The sequence below is a fragment of the Aspergillus versicolor genome (assembly GCF_001890125.1).
Source record: "Aspergillus versicolor CBS 583.65 unplaced genomic scaffold ASPVEscaffold_6, whole genome shotgun sequence".
Taxonomy (NCBI): domain Eukaryota; kingdom Fungi; phylum Ascomycota; class Eurotiomycetes; order Eurotiales; family Aspergillaceae; genus Aspergillus; species Aspergillus versicolor.
In genome coordinates, this window is record NW_024467529.1 from 1,025,523 (window position 1) to 1,045,601 (window position 20,079).

At 50.1% G+C, this 20,079-nt stretch overlaps 9 protein-coding genes across 9 annotated transcripts; 7 read left to right on the forward strand and 2 right to left on the reverse strand.

Annotated features, from left to right (window-relative positions):
- Positions 1 to 228: 228 nt before the first annotated feature.
- Positions 229 to 2,152, forward strand: ASPVEDRAFT_84852 (uncharacterized protein; the record flags this gene model as incomplete). Its single annotated transcript, XM_040817611.1, has 2 exons — positions 229 to 446; positions 511 to 2,152. The coding sequence occupies 2 exons, from the start codon at positions 229 to 231 to the stop codon at positions 2,150 to 2,152; spliced, it is 1,860 nt and encodes a 619-aa protein (XP_040669167.1).
- Positions 2,153 to 2,329: 177 nt separating this feature from the next.
- Positions 2,330 to 3,410, forward strand: ASPVEDRAFT_133809 (uncharacterized protein; the record flags this gene model as incomplete). The annotated part of the gene is made up of 3 exons (XM_040807065.1): positions 2,330 to 2,564; positions 2,623 to 2,986; positions 3,038 to 3,410. The coding sequence occupies 3 exons, from the start codon at positions 2,330 to 2,332 to the stop codon at positions 3,408 to 3,410; spliced, it is 972 nt and encodes a 323-aa protein (XP_040669168.1).
- A 288-nt stretch (positions 3,411 to 3,698) lies between these two features.
- Positions 3,699 to 4,802, forward strand: ASPVEDRAFT_134007 (D-isomer specific 2-hydroxyacid dehydrogenase family protein; the record flags this gene model as incomplete). The annotated part of the gene is made up of 2 exons (XM_040807083.1): positions 3,699 to 4,233; positions 4,300 to 4,802. 2 exons carry the CDS (start codon positions 3,699 to 3,701, stop codon positions 4,800 to 4,802), a joined length of 1,038 nt encoding a protein of 345 aa, XP_040669169.1.
- A 160-nt stretch (positions 4,803 to 4,962) lies between these two features.
- Positions 4,963 to 6,856, reverse strand: ASPVEDRAFT_890162 (uncharacterized protein; the record flags this gene model as incomplete). Its single annotated transcript, XM_040818484.1, has 2 exons — positions 4,963 to 6,794; positions 6,835 to 6,856. The coding sequence occupies 2 exons, from the start codon at positions 6,854 to 6,856 to the stop codon at positions 4,963 to 4,965; spliced, it is 1,854 nt and encodes a 617-aa protein (XP_040669170.1).
- Positions 6,857 to 7,256: 400 nt separating this feature from the next.
- ASPVEDRAFT_133883 (M20 family metallo-hydrolase) lies at positions 7,257 to 8,662 on the forward strand (the record flags this gene model as incomplete). The annotated part of the gene is made up of 3 exons (XM_040807070.1): positions 7,257 to 7,345; positions 7,405 to 8,523; positions 8,578 to 8,662. 3 exons carry the CDS (start codon positions 7,257 to 7,259, stop codon positions 8,660 to 8,662), a joined length of 1,293 nt encoding a protein of 430 aa, XP_040669171.1.
- A 286-nt stretch (positions 8,663 to 8,948) lies between these two features.
- Positions 8,949 to 10,496, reverse strand: ASPVEDRAFT_84857 (NAD-dependent succinate-semialdehyde dehydrogenase; the record flags this gene model as incomplete). The annotated part of the gene is made up of 2 exons (XM_040817612.1): positions 8,949 to 10,138; positions 10,205 to 10,496. 2 exons carry the CDS (start codon positions 10,494 to 10,496, stop codon positions 8,949 to 8,951), a joined length of 1,482 nt encoding a protein of 493 aa, XP_040669172.1.
- Positions 10,497 to 11,307: 811 nt separating this feature from the next.
- Positions 11,308 to 12,815, forward strand: ASPVEDRAFT_53834 (uncharacterized protein; the record flags this gene model as incomplete). The annotated part of the gene is made up of 4 exons (XM_040814845.1): positions 11,308 to 11,590; positions 11,657 to 12,003; positions 12,060 to 12,512; positions 12,573 to 12,815. The coding sequence occupies 4 exons, from the start codon at positions 11,308 to 11,310 to the stop codon at positions 12,813 to 12,815; spliced, it is 1,326 nt and encodes a 441-aa protein (XP_040669173.1).
- Positions 12,816 to 14,744: 1,929 nt separating this feature from the next.
- On the forward strand, positions 14,745 to 17,477 carry ASPVEDRAFT_890167 (uncharacterized protein; the record flags this gene model as incomplete). Its single annotated transcript, XM_040818485.1, has 10 exons — positions 14,745 to 14,784; positions 14,845 to 15,143; positions 15,192 to 15,463; positions 15,514 to 15,716; positions 15,779 to 15,937; positions 15,997 to 16,094; positions 16,158 to 16,493; positions 16,551 to 16,733; positions 16,787 to 17,362; positions 17,413 to 17,477. The coding sequence occupies 10 exons, from the start codon at positions 14,745 to 14,747 to the stop codon at positions 17,470 to 17,472; spliced, it is 2,226 nt and encodes a 741-aa protein (XP_040669174.1). The 3' UTR covers positions 17,473 to 17,477.
- A 679-nt stretch (positions 17,478 to 18,156) lies between these two features.
- ASPVEDRAFT_53836 (uncharacterized protein) lies at positions 18,157 to 19,616 on the forward strand (the record flags this gene model as incomplete). Its single annotated transcript, XM_040814846.1, has 2 exons — positions 18,157 to 19,506; positions 19,566 to 19,616. The coding sequence occupies 2 exons, from the start codon at positions 18,157 to 18,159 to the stop codon at positions 19,614 to 19,616; spliced, it is 1,401 nt and encodes a 466-aa protein (XP_040669175.1).
- Between the last annotated feature and the right edge of the window lie 463 nt (positions 19,617 to 20,079).

Genomic DNA, 20,079 nt, shown 5'->3' on the forward strand with positions numbered 1-20,079 from the left:
CCACGCTGTCGGCGAAAACTGTCTTGTCCGATCTCCGATCATAACGTGGCGTATTCCTTCGCGGACTGTCTTCTCCGCATCTACTTCGGAGATCTCTACTTTTCGGCGATGACCAGGGAACTATGTAGAGATTAACAATTGGGGATAAGAGAACAAAGATGAAACGAAGTCGAATGGGTCAGCTCAACTGTGCAAGGGGGGCTCGGTGAGGCCAAATGACTATGCACCATGGCGGCCACACCACCCACGGCGGAAACAACGCCGACGACAGAAAATGAAATCAAGCCGGAAGATGCCAAGATACAGCAGCTGCTCTCAACTTGTGAGCGATGCCATCGCCTGCGGCGGAAGTGCGACACCCAGCTACCGTCATGTCGTCGATGTGAGAAGGCAAGGGCAGATTGTACAATCTTTGATCACGCACTACAAGAGAGTATACCTCGCAGGTAAGGTTTTATCTATCTCACCAAACGCTGTAGCTGCTTAAGATGGCTTACACATACCATCCAGCTACGTGGATTCCCTTCTTAAGCGTCGGAATGCCCTCCAAGCCATGGTAGATGCACAGCAAGTATCCACCCAGGGAATAGGTGGTCAACTGCATGGCCCAGTGGTCTCACCCAGTCAAGCAATCGAGTCGTCCTTTGACCTGACCTTTCTCTTTTCCAATCTCCATGGCAAGGTCTCGCGTTACTATGGTACTAGCTCTGTATTTTCTCTGACGGTCGAAGTCCTCAGCTTTGCACACATCGCAAAAGTGCTATCAGGCGAAATTGGCATTGAAGCTACCGGAATCGAAGACATCCAATTCCCCAAGCACCATCAATTTATCTCTACCTCGTTGGAGCCCGAAGACCACGTTATATCAAGGGTCAATACTTTCCTTGTGGCCGAAAACATAATGTACGGCATATTAGACCCTTTTAGCACCTTGGCTGATACGCAGGTGTACTTGAAACTACGGATAAGCGAGTCCGGAGCATTACTGCGTTTACAAGGACTGGAGGCTCATCAATACTTTCGTATCAGTATGGTATGCGCGATATCCTGCGCAAATCAAGCACGGCATGAGCCACGCCTGCTTACGCAAAGCATGAATTACTATGTCGATGCATTGTGCTATTTAGAAGAGGTGTCCTCAGAAGCATCAGCAGAGTCCTTGCAAGCACTCCAACTTCTTATAGTGTTTTCCTTGTTCAGCCCTCATGAGGGGGATATCTGGCGGTTACTATCCTACGCCTGTCGGCTGAGCATTGAATTGGGATACCATGCGGAGCCCAGATTTCTGAGCGCAGAATATAATAAGCTGCAGCTGCAGCGGGCGTCGTTTTGGGGCTTGTATGCACTTGAACGGGTTGCAGGACAGCTCTTTGGTAGACCATGCGAGATTCCTGATACCATCATCGCGACAAAGTATCCCGACCAAAATATACGCTTCCCAGGGGACGGCCATGCTATTGCCTTTCACTCCCCAGATATTGCACATCATTATAAGCTGGTCTTTCTACGGTCAAGATTATACAGTCAGATTTACTTGCCCGCCCGTGTCCCGCCCTACCCAGAGCAATGGTATACTGACCAATGTAATGAGTTGACGGCTTGGAGACAGGGCCTGAACCAGACTGACCCGCCGCAAGATATTGTGAGCATAACATGTGAGCTGGCGTACCACTGCACTGTGATTCTGCTCTTCCAGTCGTGGATCATGAAGGGTCTTCAGCAACTGCAAGCTCCGGCTGACGCTATGTTTGAAGGTGAAAGAGTGACAGTGGCACGAGATAGTTACTGGGCTGCATGTAGACTTATAAGTATCTACGAGGGGATTCTGCGGTCACCACGGTCGTCTCCGTCGGGAACCTTCCCATTGACCTTTATATCGGCCCACCACATTTACCTTGCTGGCCTGACTGTGATGGCTCATTGCCTGCTGGCACTCGACGACCGGGTAAAATTTATCTCGATGATAGACAGTGCTGATGACGCGAGTGAAAACCATTCGGATTGCTTTCAGGAAGCTCATGTGGTGGCTGGGTCCTGTCTAGTGCTGCTAAGCTGGTGTGTTCAGCGATGGCCGGGTATGGTCGGCATGTTAAACGTATATAAGAAATTGTTCGATGCAGTAATTCCAAAAATCATGAGACTCGGCCTTTGACTCAGTTCATTGTTTGGGGTCAGAGAGCGGACATCTCCTACAGGTTCAACCTGATCATTTCCCCGAATTTATGTCCGATATGATACGGCCTAGGGACGTACAATATAAGTAGGCACCCGGACTCACCTTGGATGTTTTCTAGACCCATTAGCTGCATTGACAATCTAATACAGCAAAATGGCAAGCCAGCTTCGAAATGTTCTTATCTTTGGAGCCACGGGCGTCATCGGCGAGATCATCGTCGATGCCATCTTAGCCGCGCCACCCGGTTCTTTCGATCGCGTTGGCGTTTTCACCTCGCCATCGACGGCCGAGTCAAAGCCCGCTGTGCTGGACTCATTGCGTAGCCGGGGTGCAGAGACCTTTGTTGGCAATATTGAGAACAGCGACCATGTCCGGAACGCATATCAAGGTACGCAGTGGCTCTAATGTGTCGCTCCGATGGTTAATACTTAGACATGGCGGCTTAGGATTCGACACCGTTGTTAGCTGTCTCGGTCGCAATATGCTTCTGGCACAGATCCAACTGCTTGACCTGGCGGAATCCTGCAGTGACGTGAAGCGTTTCTATCCCTCCGAGTTTGGGACCGACATCGAATATTCCAGCGATTCATTCAAGGAGAAGCCACACCAAGCCAAGCTCCGAGTACGGGAATGGTTCAAGTCGTCTCCTAGACGTCTTGAATACACGTACTTGGTGACCGGTCCCTATGCAGACCTTTACCTGGGGAAGTTTAATCAAGACCCTAGGGCTGGTTCGTTTGACGTTGAGAAAAGACAAGCCGTCCTACTTGGGGACGGCCGGGATCCCATCAGCTTGACAACGATGAATGAGTAGGAGTTACTGCACTCTCGATCGACGGGCTCGAGGCTGACATAAAACAGTGTTGGAAAATTACTTGTTGCTTCTCTCGCTCACCCCGAAGCGTCCCGGAACAAAGCTCTCAAGGTAAATTCCTTCACCACCACACCGAACGATATACTTGCCGAGTTCGAGAGGCAGATGGGCGCACTGCTGAATTGGCGGGTGCAGTATACCAGCCTCGAAACTCTCAGGCTTCTGGAGGACAACGCTTACAAAGACGCAAACCCGCTGGCACCGATTTATACGCTACGGAGGATCTGGACGGAAGGCGGAACATTATATGAGTCAAGGGATAATGAGTTGATTGGGGCGGCCCAAGTAGACACTCTCGAGGTTGCTGTGCAACGCGCTATCTCTACAGCTGGTGAAGGGTTTCGTAGCGGGGAGCTATGAATGTATACACTCATACAGGAGACATCAGTGCCACCGGAAGTAGATAGCAAGGCCCAATTGCATGTTTAGTCATTATAGCACGAAGAATGTAAATATAGAGAGAGTAGGAAAGCCAATTGAGATCGCAAAACTCCGATAGAATCTCCGAGATATCCCATGCGCGCCCATCTCCGTCTGAATCCCGGAACAAAGCCGAGGAACCGCCACATTCATTCGCAGTCTACGGCTCTTAAGAAGACAAATGAACCTGCACACGATTACCTGCTACCCATAGGCTACTAAGGAAAGATGACGCCCACGAAGATCGTTGCGCTCGAAACCTTTTTCTGTCCCCTCCCAGATTTCTCGTCCCTCCCGGTCGAAGTCTCACTAGAGGCCTACAGCCGCTCAGCGCCGGAGGATATCCCAGGGCGGATTGTAGATGCTTCCATCATCATTGTTACCACTCTTCGCCTTGCACGCGCTGTTCTGGCTAGAGATGTTTGCCCTCACCTTCAGCTAATCGTGGTAATGGCCTCTGGGACAAACAACATCGATATAGAAGCCTGCAAGGAGCGCAATATCCAGGTGAAGAACTGCCCGGGGGCCAACACAGATGCGGTAGCCCAACACGCCCTCGCCCTGTTTCTCGCATGTCGACGGAAGCTGGTGCGGCTGCATCATGCCACACTCGGGACCAACGGCGAGTCGGCCAACGGCAAGGGTGCCAAAAGTCCATGGGAAGCCGAAGGAACGCTGATGTCGAGGCTGCTGGACAGGCACGGTAAGGCCCCTGTTGGCCTCGGGGACGAGGTAGTGGGGATTATAGGATTTGGCCGCGTGGGTAAGGACTACTACGCAATGTGTGTCCCGTTTACTTGTATCGCATAACTTATCAATTGGCTGCCAGGTAAAACAATCTCAGATATGTGCTCCGCGCTCGGGATGACGGTGCTGGTGTCCGCGCGCAAGAATGAACCAGCCAGTGGTGGCCACGATAACCGCCATGATTTCGACCACGTTTTGCGGAACTCAACGGTGGTCATGGTTTGTCTGCCCCTTGAAAGCAGCACATTCAACTCCATTTCAGGCCCTGAATTCCAATTGATGCGCCCTGACGCAGTGTTGGTTAATGTCTCGCGAGGGGGCGTTGTCAACGAGAAGGACTTGCTGACTGCACTTGATCAAGGTGCGATATATGGAGCTGCGACGGATGTCTTCTCGGAGGAACCAGCCGGTTTCTCGAACGCTCTGTTGGCTGGTAAATCCCACGAATCTGTAAATCTGATCGTTTCTCCACACCTGGCCTGGTTGACACAGCCAACAATCACACGCCTCCAGCACATGGCACTGGCGAACATTCGCGCATGGCTTCTAGGAGGCGATGTGGGAAATTTCAGCCGGATTGTTTGAGGAATCGGGGCTACAGGGGTATGTGTGGTTTCATCGTTGTCGCTTTCAGGACGCTATTCCTGGACTACGATCTGTTGATAGAGTAAAATAATATATAAATAAATCTTCTTAACAGATTCCTACTCTCTTACATTAGGCACTTAGAAATGAGGTCTGAACGTCAAGTGCTGACACTGAACATGTGGGAGAGGTCGCCGAATAATTCCATGTTTATATCAGACAGCTCTTTTGAGCAGCCAGACAACTGTAATTCAGATACCTCTTGTCCTGATTGCAGATAGTGACGCAACTCCTCGTCATACACATAGTGGAAACCTTGTTGCACGTCGCTTATTGGCACAAAGAGCACCTCCAACAAGGGCCCTAGGAGTCTCTCATAGGTACCGGCATGGCCTACAATATGGCTCCATCCCTGGGCAGCAATTGTGAGCAGACAAGTTGTAAAACACTTAGTTCTGTCCAGTATTTCGTGCGGCTCGAATATCCGTCTTATCTGGAATGGGGCATGTCGGAGGGAGAAAAGAGCGATGATGGCCGCTTCAAAAGCATAGTGGGAGGCGAACCATCCTTGCCGAAGCCTTGCCCCGTCAAGATAACCTCTGAACAGGCGAATCCAATCCGTAGTGTTCTGAAACGCCGCCACAAGACTGCTTACAGAGGGAATTGGTACTTGGGGTGAGGGTCGATGAAGGCTGAACCGGCCACGCAGCAGGGCAAGCTTTCGCAGATTACCCCCCGGTGACGTTGCCTGGTTTTCCCATTGCCAATACCATGCTTCGAGCTTGTCGTCCATTGATTGGAGCCAGGATTGGTATTCCGTTCTGTCAGACAGCAAATCCTTTTGGAAATGGACGTGAAGAATCATCGAGTTGATTTGCTGGAACTTGGTCCACCATACCCAAGTAGAGTCGTCGCCGCTGCTATCGGGACTCGGACAAATAGTGTCAATGGCCACATCTGGAATGGAGACTGGTCTGTGGAGGGCACTGCATATTGAGCGATCAAAACAGTATGCAGACCAGAAGGTACGTCGCCTAAGCTGTAGTGCATCCGCTCCCAGGTTGTGAGAAGCAGATAGTTCGCGGTGAAGTCCAAGTTCGATGCAAGATCGCATGGCGCTACCACTGAGAGTCCAGACATTTGCAGCAGATGGGTTTATTGAAGCATAGAGAAGAATGAAGAGGGTGGATTGGAGGCAGGCTAAATCAGTCTGGTATGAATCATCCCGAAGACGGTGATGAATTCCTTGCTTGAACAGTCTAAAAGACAGGTCCATGCAGGTAGTTCCATTGCTATCAATTCTATTATCCAATGTGATAGCGATCGCCACCACAAGATATATTGTGAACATGTCCTGATGTCTGGCGGAAGTGCCTTCTCCAGATGGGTAGCAGGCGCCTTGTGAGACTCGAGAAAATTGTTGCCGTAGCGTATTCACCTCGACGAAAGGGTACAGCGGCCAAACGTGGACAATGTACATTTCAACTAATCCTGAAATGGCATCGATATCAAATGGAGGTATAAGGCCAGAGTCACTGTCGGGTTGATGTAGAGGATGGTCCCCCGGCTCAAGTACGTTGTGCCCACGACAACCCGCCATAGACGCCCCTTCTACAAATGACGGTGTCAGTTCCAGACGGACTCGTAAGGCTGAATTTGCCATGTCCCGTCCGACTGAAGATGTGGCCGCAATCATCTGGTAAAGCCCACTGCTGTTCATGATCTCCCGGCGAATAGCGCTGGAACGTGGCAAGGATGCAACGGAATTGCCGTCTGGCAAGGGCAAGCCGGGCATCTCAGAAGCCTGTGGACGTGTTCCTTGCGCCAACTGTATCTCCAAAGCTGCGATCTCAGATTCCAGGTGCTGAACCACGCTTCGAGGTACAACGGAGAGCCCGCCCTCCAAGGGCTGGACGCCCACACACTCCGACTGGCTTTGGAGACAATTGGAGCATGACGGTAGTTTCCTGTCACACTGAGGGTAGTTGTTTGCTCAGCATCGTACGCAGATAGGGAATCATGGCTTACTCACCTTTATCTTGCGTCGCCGACATCGCGCGCACGAAATGACACTTCGCTGGCAGCCATCCATGCTTATGGGAGTGCTTCCTTTGCTACCTGAAGCTCTCCTGCACAAGAGTCCGGGGCAAGGAATGGAGAACAATCGATCGGACATCAAGTCCGGAGATCGGACATCAGGGTTATGACCGGTAGGCAGGAGTCTCCCCACGCGTGCGGACATCTCCGGTACGGGGAGTTGGGGTATTTGCCCACATGAGACGACCCCATATGTGGATGCGACTGTGCTGCGAAACAGGTATAATAAAGCTACAAAAGCAGTTCGATTCTCAGTACTCGCCCGCGACTCTCCCATTTTTTCTGTCCTTTCTTTTCCACACTGGGAGTGATACAAAGCGCGCTCTATACGAACCCTTTCCGCCGTCCTTAGACAAAATGCCGCCGCTACCAGCAAAGTATGCATCTCTGAAAGTCAACGGAAACAGGGCTATTGCGACATTGGAGGCAGCCTGTACATGGGGCAGGTGAGTTTACAATCACTGCGTTCGAGCCGCCCTCTAACTGGCAAACCACTTATTGCTAGCACACCTGACGGTGGCATGAATCGGCTGTCATGCAACGATGATGACAAAAAAGCGCGTGATTGGTTTATTGAAACAACCAAGGCCTGTGGTTGCGTCCATAAGGTCGATACCATGGGCAACATCTTCGCAATCCGCGCGGGAGTAAATAACAATATCCCACCCATCGGTCTCGGTTCGCACCTGGACACCCAGCCAACCGGCGGCAAGTATGACGGTATCCTGGGCGTCATTAGTGCGATCGAGGTGCTTCAGGTCATCCACGCGGCCAAGATCCGGACGTATGCGCCTTTGGCAGTCGTCAACTGGACCAATGAGGAAGGGGCTCGTTTCTCTCCTGCGATGCTGGGAGCCGGTGTCTGGGGAGGGAGATTTAGCAATGACTTTGCCCACACATGTGCTGATTCCGATGGCCGCACAATCAAGGCCGAGCTTGAGCGCATCGGATACCTGGGGTCGACGCCAGCATCCTATGACGCGAACCCTTTGCTCGCCCACTTCGAGGTACACATTGAGCAAGGGCCAGTGTTGGACACTCGCGAGGAACCTGTTGCCGTGGGGAAGGGAGTTCAGAGCATTCGATGGTACAGTGTTGACATCCGTGGCCGGGAATCGCACACTGGCACTACTCCCATGCCCGGACGCAGCGACGCCCTGCTAGGAGCAGCAAAGTTCGCAGTCGAGGTCAACAATGTCGTCACGCAGGACTACTTTGCTCAGCACGGGGCCCGCGCCACGGTCAGCGTCATCAATTCTCTCCCGCAAAGCATCAACACCATTCCAGGCCATGTCCGTCTGAACGTAGATACCCGGGCCTCGACGGATGAGCTCATTCAGGAAATTGAAGAGGCAATCAGGAATCGGCTGGAGGTGGTCTCCAAGAATGACGGACTGACCAGTTCCTTTGAAATGATCTGGTCGTCGCCAGCTTTGACGTTTGACTCGACGATGCTGCAGTGCATTCGAGAATCTGCCCGTTCGATCGGCTGCGAGCAGGAAATCGCAAGTGGCGCAGGACATGACAGTGTGTACACAAGTCGCAAGGTTCCCACTGCAATGGTCTTCGTCCGCTGCAGGGATGGAGTTAGCCACAATCCGGCTGAGTATTCGAGGCCGGAGGAGTAAGTTATTGTTCCTCACGAGAGAACGGGAGATACTGACCAGAAATACAACAGCTGCATAGTTGGGGCGCAGGTCCTCCTCGAGTCATATCTAAGATATGATGAAATCACTCGTCAGTCAAATGAAGGGAAGTTGTAACGGAACATGTTAGATATCTAGCTATACGATCGTCTGTCCTTTGGTGTGCATTTAAATTAGTACCAGGGGCATTTTATCAATACATCAGCAGTTGAAGTATCCCTCTTTTTTATATAGAAGAAAACGGGGAGATCGAAGTGCTCCGATTCAGTGACAGAGTGATAATTCCAATTAATGAGGTTGTACTGCATTACAAGCTCCTAGCAATATCTACTCCGAACTATTCACGGCCCTTATCTAGAATCAGTATATACAACATTGCTCCTCGACACTGCCCCCGAGCTCCTCAAGACTGCTGATTCCCAATAGTGACAGACCTTATGTTCTGGTATTCGCTCAGGCCATACTTGCTACCCTCGCGCCCAACACCGCTTTCCTTGATTCCTCCAAATGGAGCTTCAACAGCGCTAAGAAGCCCGGTATTCACACCAACCATACCACACTCGAGCCTCTGGGCCACGCGGAACACCCGACTAACATCCTGGCTAAAGAAGTATCCCGCCAGGCCAAAACTGGAGTCATTCGCTAACTCGACAACCTGATTCTCCGAGTTGAAGGGGAAGATAGCAGCGACTGGACCAAAGGTCTCATCCTGGGCAAGAAGCATATCCTTTGTTGCATCGGTAATGACTGTAGGCTCGAAGAAGAAGCCCTCCCTGTCGAGCACCTTTCCCCCGTAGCGAAGCTTTCCACCCCTTTCAATGGCATCCTGAACATGCGTCTTGACTTTTTCCACGGCTGCTACATTGACGAGTGGACCATGAGTAGTTCCCTGGTCAGTGCCGCGACCCAATTTAAACCGCCGGACCTTTGCAATAAGCCTCTGAGTGAAGTCCTCGAGAACTGCTTGGTGCACGTAGAGGCGGTTGGCACAAACGCAGGTTTGTCCTGATGCACGGAACTTGGAGGCGAGTGCACCGTCTACAGCCTTGTCAAGATCTGCATCTTCGAAAACAATAAACGGAGCATTCCCTCCAAGCTCCATGCTCACTCGCTTCATTGTATCAGCACACAGCCTCGTCAGCATCTTGCCAACGTTGGTGGATCCTGTAAAGCTAAGTTTCTTGACTTTAGGGTGTGTAGCTAGAGCCAAAGACGCCTCGCGGTCCTTTGTAGGCACGACGTTCACAATATCAGACGGAATGCCCGCTTCTAGAGCAAGCTTCACAAAAGCTGCGGCGCTGAATGGGGTTTCGCTGGGAGGCTTGATAACAACCGAACACCCTGCTGCAAACGCAGGCGCAATCTTTCGAGTGATCATCGCCGCGGGGAAGTTCCATGGCGTGATAATCCCGCAAACCCCAACAGGCTGCTTGAAAACAAGGACCGACGTGTCGGGAAACGATGAAGGGATTGTATCCCCGTAACTTCGGACAGCTTCGTCTGCAAACCATGACACGAAGGAGGCGGCATAGCCTATCTCGCCCCGGGCCTCCGTGAGGGCCTTGCCGTTTTCAAGCGAGAGGATCCGTGCCACTAGACGTTATCGTCAGTTATACTGCAGCAACATGACATACACTTCTTGGAGGCTAGTGTGCTTACAGTCGTCAATGTTGTCCAATATCAGGTCATTCCACTTGCGCAGTACAGATTGTCTATCTTTGGCGGTTGTTGACTTGGAAAATTCCCGGTAACCGCGGTCGGCACTCTCGATGGCATCGGTGAAATCCGACGTCGAGAAATTTGCGCTCTCTGCTAGCACTTGGCCTGTGGATGGTTCATAAACAGGAAAGACCTTGTTGCCCGTTGCATGTTTCCATTGCCCGGCGATGAATCCCCGAGTTTCAAGCAAGTGCGCCTTTTTGAGTGCAACGCGGAATTGACTGGAGGCCATACTGGAGGGTTGAAGGATATAAAGATGTCCGTTTAGAAGTATCACGTCGTCCTGCCGTGCCCTACATACCCAGCAAGTCTTTAAGTACTTCGCGACCCAAGCCTCGGTGTTGGGGAAGTATACGTCCCCGTGCTGTTCGAGGCAAGCACGGAGAAGACCGTCTACCAATTCCGCTCAGAGCACCAATACCCCATCCGCCTTCGGATATCATAGTCTGTAGGCCTGATTGCTTCAGTCTTGATCAAATGGCTACAGAAAGAAGCGGGGGTGGGGCATGGGATACTACTGTACTCCGATCCGTATATTGGGGTAAAGCCCGAATTGAGGATTATTCACAGGACCACTATCAGAGGACATCCGCCAGCCCCGACTACGCTCCAGGGGGAACTAATGTTCCACAAGTCCTCTATAGATACGCCCAGCCGGACCTTTCTCTGCTGTTGCCGTGGTGTGGACTGATTTTGAACCAATCTCTCAACGGGGCACTCCTCGGATTTGGCAAGACCGACTGGTGCTTGGTCGGAGATACTGTCATATCAAAATGCCACTGTCCGTGTCCAGACCAATATGTTCTGCGGGGGATCGGAGAAAAGTGCTTGAGGCTAGAAGCTGTATACTCCGCACGAGGCTTGGAGAGAAGCCCCCATCGCAGCCAGAGCCACATAAGAAGCACGCAGCTTTCAACGAATCCAAAAGAAAAGGGTTGTTCATTCAAGAGATCCTCAATCCGATAACCCGCAACCTCCAAAACAGAATGGCCCGTGAAGCGCAGCCCGATACCCTAACTCCGAGGGACTCCTCGAGCGCGGTCATGTACCGCCAGCTTCGGCAGAGACCTCTGACTATCGTTGGCAGTGAAGGTAATTACCTGATCACCAAAGAGGGTTTGAAGATCTTCGATGCGACTAGTGGGGCGGTTGTCTCCTGTTTGGGCCACAGCGACGAAAGAGTCCATGATGCTATCATGAAGCAGCTCAAGAGGGTTCCATATTGCTACTCGCTATTTTTCACCAACGATGCTGCAGAGAAGCTCGCGACGATGCTGTCCCAGTCCACAGGCGGGAAAATGTCCCGCGCGTTTATCGTTAGTTCTGGTATCAAAGCAGTCCATTCCAAACCATCTGGCAGCACCGAGTATTGCTAACGTAGACCAACGACAGGAACTGAGGCTATGGAAGCAGCCATTAAGATGGCCTTGCAGTATTTCCGCGAGTTGCCCACCCCGCAGCCTCAACGGACCAAGCTCATCGCACGCAAGCTTTCTTACCACGGGAACACTCTCGGATCCCTTGCCCTGGGCCACCACCAGGGCCGGCGAGCGCCTTACGAGAGTATCTTGTCGAGCAATATCACTCACGTCTCTCAGTACCACCCCTATCGCGATATGCTGCCTTCCGAGTCACCCAAGGCTTACGTCGCGCGATTAGCCCAGGAACTTGAGGATGAGTTCCAAAGGCAAGGACAAGATACCATTTGCGCGGTAGCCCTGGAGACTATGGCGGGATCCGTAAGCGTTTTCGTTTTTCCTACGTAGAGAGTCATATTGGCTAAGCTCTTGAACAGACTTTGGGATGTGTCCCGCCTCTTCCAGGATATTTAAAGGCCATGAAAGAAGTATGTGAGCGCCACGGGGCCCTTCTTATTCTGGACGAGGTGATGTGTGGAATGGGCCGTACTGGAACCCTGCATGCCTGGGAGCAGGAGGGTATTGTTCCCGACCTTCAGGCTGTTGCAAAAGGCCTCGGAGCTGGATACTGCCCTATTGGAGCCCTGCTCATTAACGAGCATGTGGTAAACACCCTGACCAAGGGCACTGGTGCCTTTGTGCACAGCCAGACATACCAAGGACACCCAGTTGCCTGTGCTGCAGCTTGCAAAGTCCAGGAGATTATACAAAGCGACAGCCTCCTTGCAAATGTTCGCAAAATGGGGGAATATCTTGGCCAGCAGTTGAAGGCCCGTCTTTCTGATCACCCACACGTGGGGGATATCCGTGGTCGGGGTCTGTGGTGGGCAGTAAGTACACTTATTGCCCATGTCCTCTCGTTGGCCGACTCTAACCTCACTGTACTTTAGGTGGAATTTGTTCAAAACAAGGAAACGAAAGAGCCTTTCCCACCCTCTAAGGGCCTTGCCTTTGCGCTTCACGCGACAGGGCTAAAATCGGAACATCGGATCTCATTAATGCCTGGAAATGCTGGTGTGGACGGTGTAAAGGGAGATCATATCATCATTTCTCCTCCTTACAATGTCACAAAATCTGATGTGGATTTCATTGTTGAGAAAACAGCCGACGTGATCCAGGAGGTGTTGGGCTAAGGGATCCGCTACTGAAACCAGCATCTCCATTCAATGTATTATGCTCGGAATACTGATTGAATTACGGAAAATAGGAAGCCTTATTAGGCAGTTTTCATATTTTAGTGTATTTTATTTTTATTCTTTTGCCAAAATATGATATAAACCGGAACTCAACCTTGGGCGCCACGCGGTGAATGGGGATTCCATTACGTATCCATGGACCCTCCACTCCCTCGCTAGAGCGAGATATATATCCTTCCAATCCAGAGCAATGGATCATGTGGAGGCCTTAGTTTCTACAGGTGATGCGTCAGTTCTACGGAGTATTCCACGGAGTAAACGGAGAGATTCGGCGCTGGTCGGACATGAGGCGGACTTTTGCCTTTTTTTCTCCGGCGCCAAGCTGCTGATCTCCGACGGCCCCAGCCCTAACCCAGTTCCCTACTGTCCCTTGCAGAAGATTACCACACAAATGCCGCCGATAGTCTGTAAATAAATTATTGCTGGCTGTCTCCAAATAGAAACAGTGGCCAGGTTGCCTTTGGCTGGCTTGCTTGGAGTTCTTTTCCTACTCAGCCCATAAAATCAGTTTCATTAGACAGCGGGGGATTCCGATATATATAAGCAACCCTCAAGGTTGAATACTATAATCTAACTCGAAGCTGTGGGACGACAATTATATATGTAATTTATTCCCGACTAAGATAATCAGTAGTCAGACTGAAATATTGGTCTAGTACAATGCGGTTGCCACTCTTGAGACAGCTCGGACATTCATTAGGCCTAAAGCGCACCCTGCCGAAATCTCCGACTCAGATTCTTGGTTCGGAGTGTTGTGCCCTTGGTATTCTCAAACAGCTATCATGCGGTAGACAACTCATAAATCCGGGCCTCCTTTTGGCTACGGAATCTAAAGCCTCTCACTGGGATCATCCTCCAAGCGAATAGCACCACTGTGGCGACTGAATGGTGGGACAATTCATGGTGGAACTGATTGATTCTTGAGTTTTACCGAAGCCCGCAATCAACATCAAAAGAATTGTTATCATATGATGAAGGACGGTTGCTTGTTAGCAGCATGGGGAGCTGTATGATGACCGCATGGAATAGAGGCAAAAGCAGACTATGAATTCTGCTTTGTATCTCCTTCAAGGTCTTGGAGATATCGTTTCCAGAGGGGGCTGGCGAAGTTGGCTAGTTACGTGTGCTTGGAACTGTCATTGAAAATTTTAGTCTGTTAAACCATTTAAAGCAAGTACCCCTTTTAGTAAGTTCTGGTGCCATATTACATGGCAAACTATTATGTCACTTGGTGAATCTTGTACGTGGGGGTTTAATGGCATATGCGATTTCTTTCCGTAGTAGCTGGCCTCTATCCATAATTCAACTGTCTCTGCATTTTAATATATATATTATTTTCCGAAACAGACAAGCGAGCTTCCGGATTTTTAGCCGTGTCCTGCAGGATGGGGTGTTCGGGTTTGGGCCTGAAATGTCCGAGATTTCCATCCCCTGTTGTCAAAGACAGTACGCTATAATATCCACTTGATGTATCTTGACCACTTCGTCTTCAGAATCAGATTTCTCAACTCAAATCTATCTGTTCCAATATCGTTTCCCTCAAGTGCTGCTTCATCTTTGACCTGCTAAGCCGGCATTCCATGGCCCTTATCGTAGCCGCAGCCGCTGAACCAGCGTGACAGAATCAGTGTAACAGGCAGTAGTAACGTTTCGTAGGGCCTAGTAAACTAGCTCCTTTCCTGTTGGAATACAGGAGACCTCTGGTGGATACTTTGCTTCCTCTTTATCCACGCTATGGCGCGTCCACTAAGGACTAGCGAGGGTTCCGACGTATAAATAATCTGATCGTTTGATCTTATCTGATCGAATTTCCCTCCTGCAGAAAATTTGATCTCATATATGTGTTCAACAAGGGCCCATGTCACTATGGGCAAAACGATCAACACTCAAGTTACTGATAAGTCAGGTTCGCTATATGGAACCTCATTCTCCGTTTGTTAACATCGAAAGCTAACACAAATTATAGACGATTCCAGTTGGCTTGAAGAGGAACTTGCGGCAGCGCAGATTAATCCTATCGACGACGAATCCGGTCAGCATGCTCTTACCCTCAGGATGTGGGTGATTGGTGTGGTTTTTGCCATTGTTGGCTGTGGGTTGAATACCATATTTGAACTGCGAAGCCCGTCCATCAGCATCGCAAAGTCGACAGCCCAGCTCTTGGCTTTCCCGGTTGCCCGCCTCTGGGACACATGGGTACCGGACTACGAGGTGAAAATATTGAGGTGGAGGATTTCTCTAAACCCACACCCCTTCAACAAGAAGGTTGAGCATCCGCCCAAGGCTGAATCAATCAACAGCTAATGTCCGTAGGAACATACCCTCATATTCATCATGGCTAATATCAGCTTCTATACTCGTATGACCGTTGATCTCCTCATAGAGCAAAAGAAATTCTTTGGGAAGGAGACTGGTTGGGCATTTGAGATACTGATGATCCTGGCACTGTTTCTCATCGGCTTTGCGTTTTCTGGGCTCACCCGATCGACCCTGGTCAAGCCTAAAAGTCTTCTGTGGCCTGGGTTACTTAGTACCACTTCCCTGACAGGAGTCCTGCACCGCCATGGGGGGCTTGAAAGGTCGAGGTTTGTTGTCCTCCACCTCGCACCGCACTGGAAAGCTAATTCATGTACAGCTCGCCAACTTGGCGAATATCAGGTTTCGCATTCTTCTGCCTGGTGTTCGCTGGATCGTTTTTCTGGTATTGGCTACCCGACTTTCTGTTTCCATCGCTGAGCTATTTCAATTTTCCCTGTTGGATCAACCCCTCGAACCATGTGGTTAATCAGGTATTTGGCGTTTCCTCCGGCATGGGGCTTTTGCCACTTACCTTCGACTGTAAGTACCGAGGTATTAATTAAATTCTCTGGTTCGCTAATACAATTCGTCCTGCTTTCCAGGGAGCCAGGTAGCCTACGTTACTTCGCCTTTGCTTGTACCGTCCTGGGCAATCGTCAATGTTGCTGTGGCTCTGGTCTTTTGGGTATACGTCGTGGCCACCGCCTGCTATTATACGAATGTGTGGAATACTGGGTATTTCCCATTTCAAAGTTCTGATAGTAAGCTCTATGCTCCCCTCCAAAGCTTAGACTAAGAGCTATAATGACACCTCCTTAAGTATACGACAACACTGGGGCTGTTTATAATGTATCCAGGGTATTAGGTGAGGGGACTAGCTTCCAACTAGATGTTGTCAAGTACGAGAACTATTCTCCAGTAAGGAAACATCTCAATATCTGGATTTAGTGATCGAATGCGTATACTGACAGGCATGCCAAGGTATTCATGCCTATAACCTATGCTTTGAATACATTTGCCTTGGCTATTGCTACACTAGCTTCGCTTATTGTTTGGGTATCTCTTGAGCATAGTGACGTTCTCGTGGCGGCAATCAAAAAGCCCTGGAACCTTATTCGGACGCTATTTCTGAGGAAGGAAAATGCTCAGAATGAAGAACCGCAGAAGGGTGATGATGATGTTCCCATTTGGTGGTATATTATAGCCCTTGGTTTGGGTCTCTTCTTTTCAATCTTTTCCATTGAGTTCTGGCACTTGGATTTGCGATGGTACGGGGTGCTTTTCTCGTTCCTGATTGCCGGCGTTTTCTTCTATCCGGTAGGTTTGACATCTCTCCTGATCCTGAAAATAGGCTAAGAATCTAAAATGCTGTAGGTGACTTTGATCTATGCGAGTGCCAATCTCAAAGTGGGGATCGAAATCTTGTGTCGGGTTGTGGGTGGTTTCCTCTGGGAGGGTAAACCTCTCGCAAACAACTGGTTTGTAGGGCTTGGTTATACCACGATCCTGAATGGGCTCTCCTTCTCGCAGGATATGAAACTCTGCTCCTATTACCACGTGAGTTGGACTTATAGCCTTTCCCAGCCACAGCTTCATGCTAAGTATGTCAGATATCTCCCGGGTCCGTCTTTCTGACACAGTGCGTTGGGATTGCCATTGGAACCGTAGGCCAAGTCGCTGTTATCAATTGGGCGCTGGGGCATATCAAGGGCATTTGCACTTCCGATGCAATTAATGGGTTTTCGTGTCCATTTGCACGGACCGATTTCAATACTAGTATTATTTGGGGGGCCATTGGTCCGCGTCGTTTCTTCTCTACAGTTTCGGGGTATAGAAGCCTGTTCTACCTTTTGATACTTGGTGGGTCCCTTCCTGTTCTGGTATTCCTGTTAAGGCGGCGGTATCCTAAATCCATGTGGAGGTATGTTAATGTGCCTTTATTTTTGGGCGGGTTGAACTATATCCCACCCGCCACTGGCATGAACTACGGCAGCTGGGCGATTGTTGGGCTCGTCTTCGGGGTATTCATCCGACGTAATCACAACGCATGGTGGCGCAGCTATAACTATGTTCTTGGAAGTGCCTTAGACTCCTCCGTCTCCCTGGCGGGGCTTATCATCTTTTTTACCATCTACTATACAGGGGCGTCGGACAAATTTAGCTGGTGGGGGACAGAGGTTTACAAGGTAACATACTGCCTGATCTCCAAACAACAGTTGCTGATCCCAGAGAACAGAATACTTGCGACTACAAGGGATGCCCGTACCTATCTCTCTCGCCAAATGAAACACTTTAATAGTCACCTTTGCCTCCAGGCGTTCCCCGCGGGTAGCTCTACAGCGGACATCGGTCGTCTAAAGCACACCGTGTATACCTCACACTGCGGTCCCTGATAGAAGAGCAACAAGACCGACGGTCCTGGCAGTCCGATGTACTATAAGGTACTCATTGCCGTCCAACGTGCCAGGCTTATGGCATTGGCTCGCCTAACACCACAGTGGCCATGCCCCCCAGTGCTATTATCTGCCTTCATCCATGCATTATTGTATTTTATTTTCCTTGCGCTAGATCTAACCGTGAATAGAGTCGTTTCGGATTAAAGGTGAAGCAATGTGTCAGCGTTCGGGCTTAGTTCGGGAGTTGCAGCACGTAAAAGCTAAATATGCGGTCTTCTCCGTCTACCCCAACCAGGGCCAAACACTCCAAGCCAACACCAACCCCTATTCTTAGATATCTGCGGGGATTTTGTGGAGATACTTGCGCAAAGGCGCGCACTAGACTTTTAGAAAAGGAGGCCTCTGCTCCCCGAGCTGGTTGGTCCCCACATGTCTGGGGTAATCCTAGTTGCGTCCGGGGCCTTTATATACTAGACCTAGTTGCACCCCGGCGAAATGTCATCTACGAGCTGCAAAACCAGACATACGAGGAATTGCATTTCAACTCTCTCCATTCGTTTTACAAGTTTGAGTCGCCTACCGCTATGCCTCCATCCTTGGAAAGGACGAAAAAGACTGGCGAAGACACAGAGTTGCCACTAAGCCCGGTGAATACAGCTACACTCGCGGGCGATGTCTGTCCACCCAAGCTATCCGACACCGAGCAGCAAATAACACAGGATGGAATTGCCAAGTTCTCTCGCCTAGGGTGGAAACGCCTGACTATTCTGTTGGTTGTTGAAGCCATCGCCATCGGAGCCTTATCCTTGCCGGCCGCTTTTGCCACCCTGGGCATGGTTGTCGGTGTGCTGCTGAATGTGATTATCGGCTTCATCGCAATATACACTGGCTACCTGGTCGGAAAAGTCAAGCTACTGCATCCTGAGGTACGCCACTACGGTGACGTGGGCCGGCTACTTCTAGGCAGAACAGGGTATGAAGTATTAAGCTTCATGCTTATCCTGCAGCTGCTGTTTCTCGCCGCGTCACACTGCCTGACAGGGGCAACTGCGTTTTCGAACATCACCGATAATGCCACCTGTTCAGTGGTCTTTAGCATTGTCTCGGCAATCCTGATGTATCTACTCTCTATCCCTCCAAGCTTCGCCGAGGTAGCTATTCTGGGGTATATTGACTTTGCATCTATTATCCTTGCCATTGGGATAACGATCATCGCTACCGGCATCCAAAGGAACGACCATCACTCCAACCAAATCGATGTTCAGTGGTCCGCTGGGCCCAAAGCAGATCTCAGCTTTACCGAATGTTTTACTGCTGTTCTGAACATCATTTTCGCCTACGGGTTTACTACCTGCCAATTTTCGTTCATGGATGAGATGCACACGCCTGCAGACTACATGAAATCGATCTGGTCCTTAGGCCTGATCGAAATTTCAATCTATACACTTACCGGCGCTCTGATATACGCATTCGTCGGTCCAAACGTTGAGGCCCCTGCACTTCTCTCAGCTGGACCGCTGATCAGTAAAATCGCATTCGGTGTCGCAATACCTGTTATTTTTATCAGCGGTGCAATCCTCGTCACCACCGCAGGGCGTGCCATTCACGGTCGGATTTATGCCAACGAGATCACCCGTTTCATCAACACCACGAAAGGATGGACCACCTGGCTACTCGTTATTCTAGCTCTCGTGATAGTGGGCTGGGTGATTGCTGAAGCCATCCCATTTTTCAGCGACCTGGTAGCGCTGATTTCCGCTTTATTGAACTCGGGATTTACGTTCTATTTTCCTGCAGTGATGTGGTTTGTCCTGCTACGCACGGGCGAGTGGAATAGCTGGAGAAATTTGGGTCTCGGTGCCCTGAATGTGTTCATTTTCTGCTTGGGCATTTTCTGTCTCGTTGGTGGAACCTATGCCTCTGTGCAGAGCATTGTAAGTGTTTCCATGTCCACATTTATTCACACATCACCTTGCGAACTGACTATTCCTAGATTGACCAGTATCAACAAGGTTTCGCTGGCAAACCGTTTGGCTGTAAGTGAGAGTAAAGACGGTCTATGCCGAAGCAAACTCTCGTCACCGAGCCAATATATATTTATAGTGTCTGCAGAAACGAAGAACTGGCTTATACAGGGGAACAAGCACGAACGAGTTTTGGTACTCTATACTTTGCCATTTGCAGCTGTAATAATGTCATAAACTACAGGGAGCCAACCTTAGGTCCCTCAACGCTCAATTTGGAAGATATACGACGTATATTCCAGGCTCTGTAGTAGTTCCGGGTGCTTTCTTAAACCCAACTCGTCGTTGAGTAGCAGCGCTATTTTAGCAACGCGGAACTACCGGAACAGATGATAGGTTTCTCCTCGTTAACATCTGCCAGCCTTGAGGATAATCTAGAGACAATCTCTGTCAGGTGTATTCACAAACGGTATGGCTGCGACATCTAGTTCTTGTGGCCTGACTAGGAGTGGTTAGACTTGCACAGAGGTAGAAACGGGAACC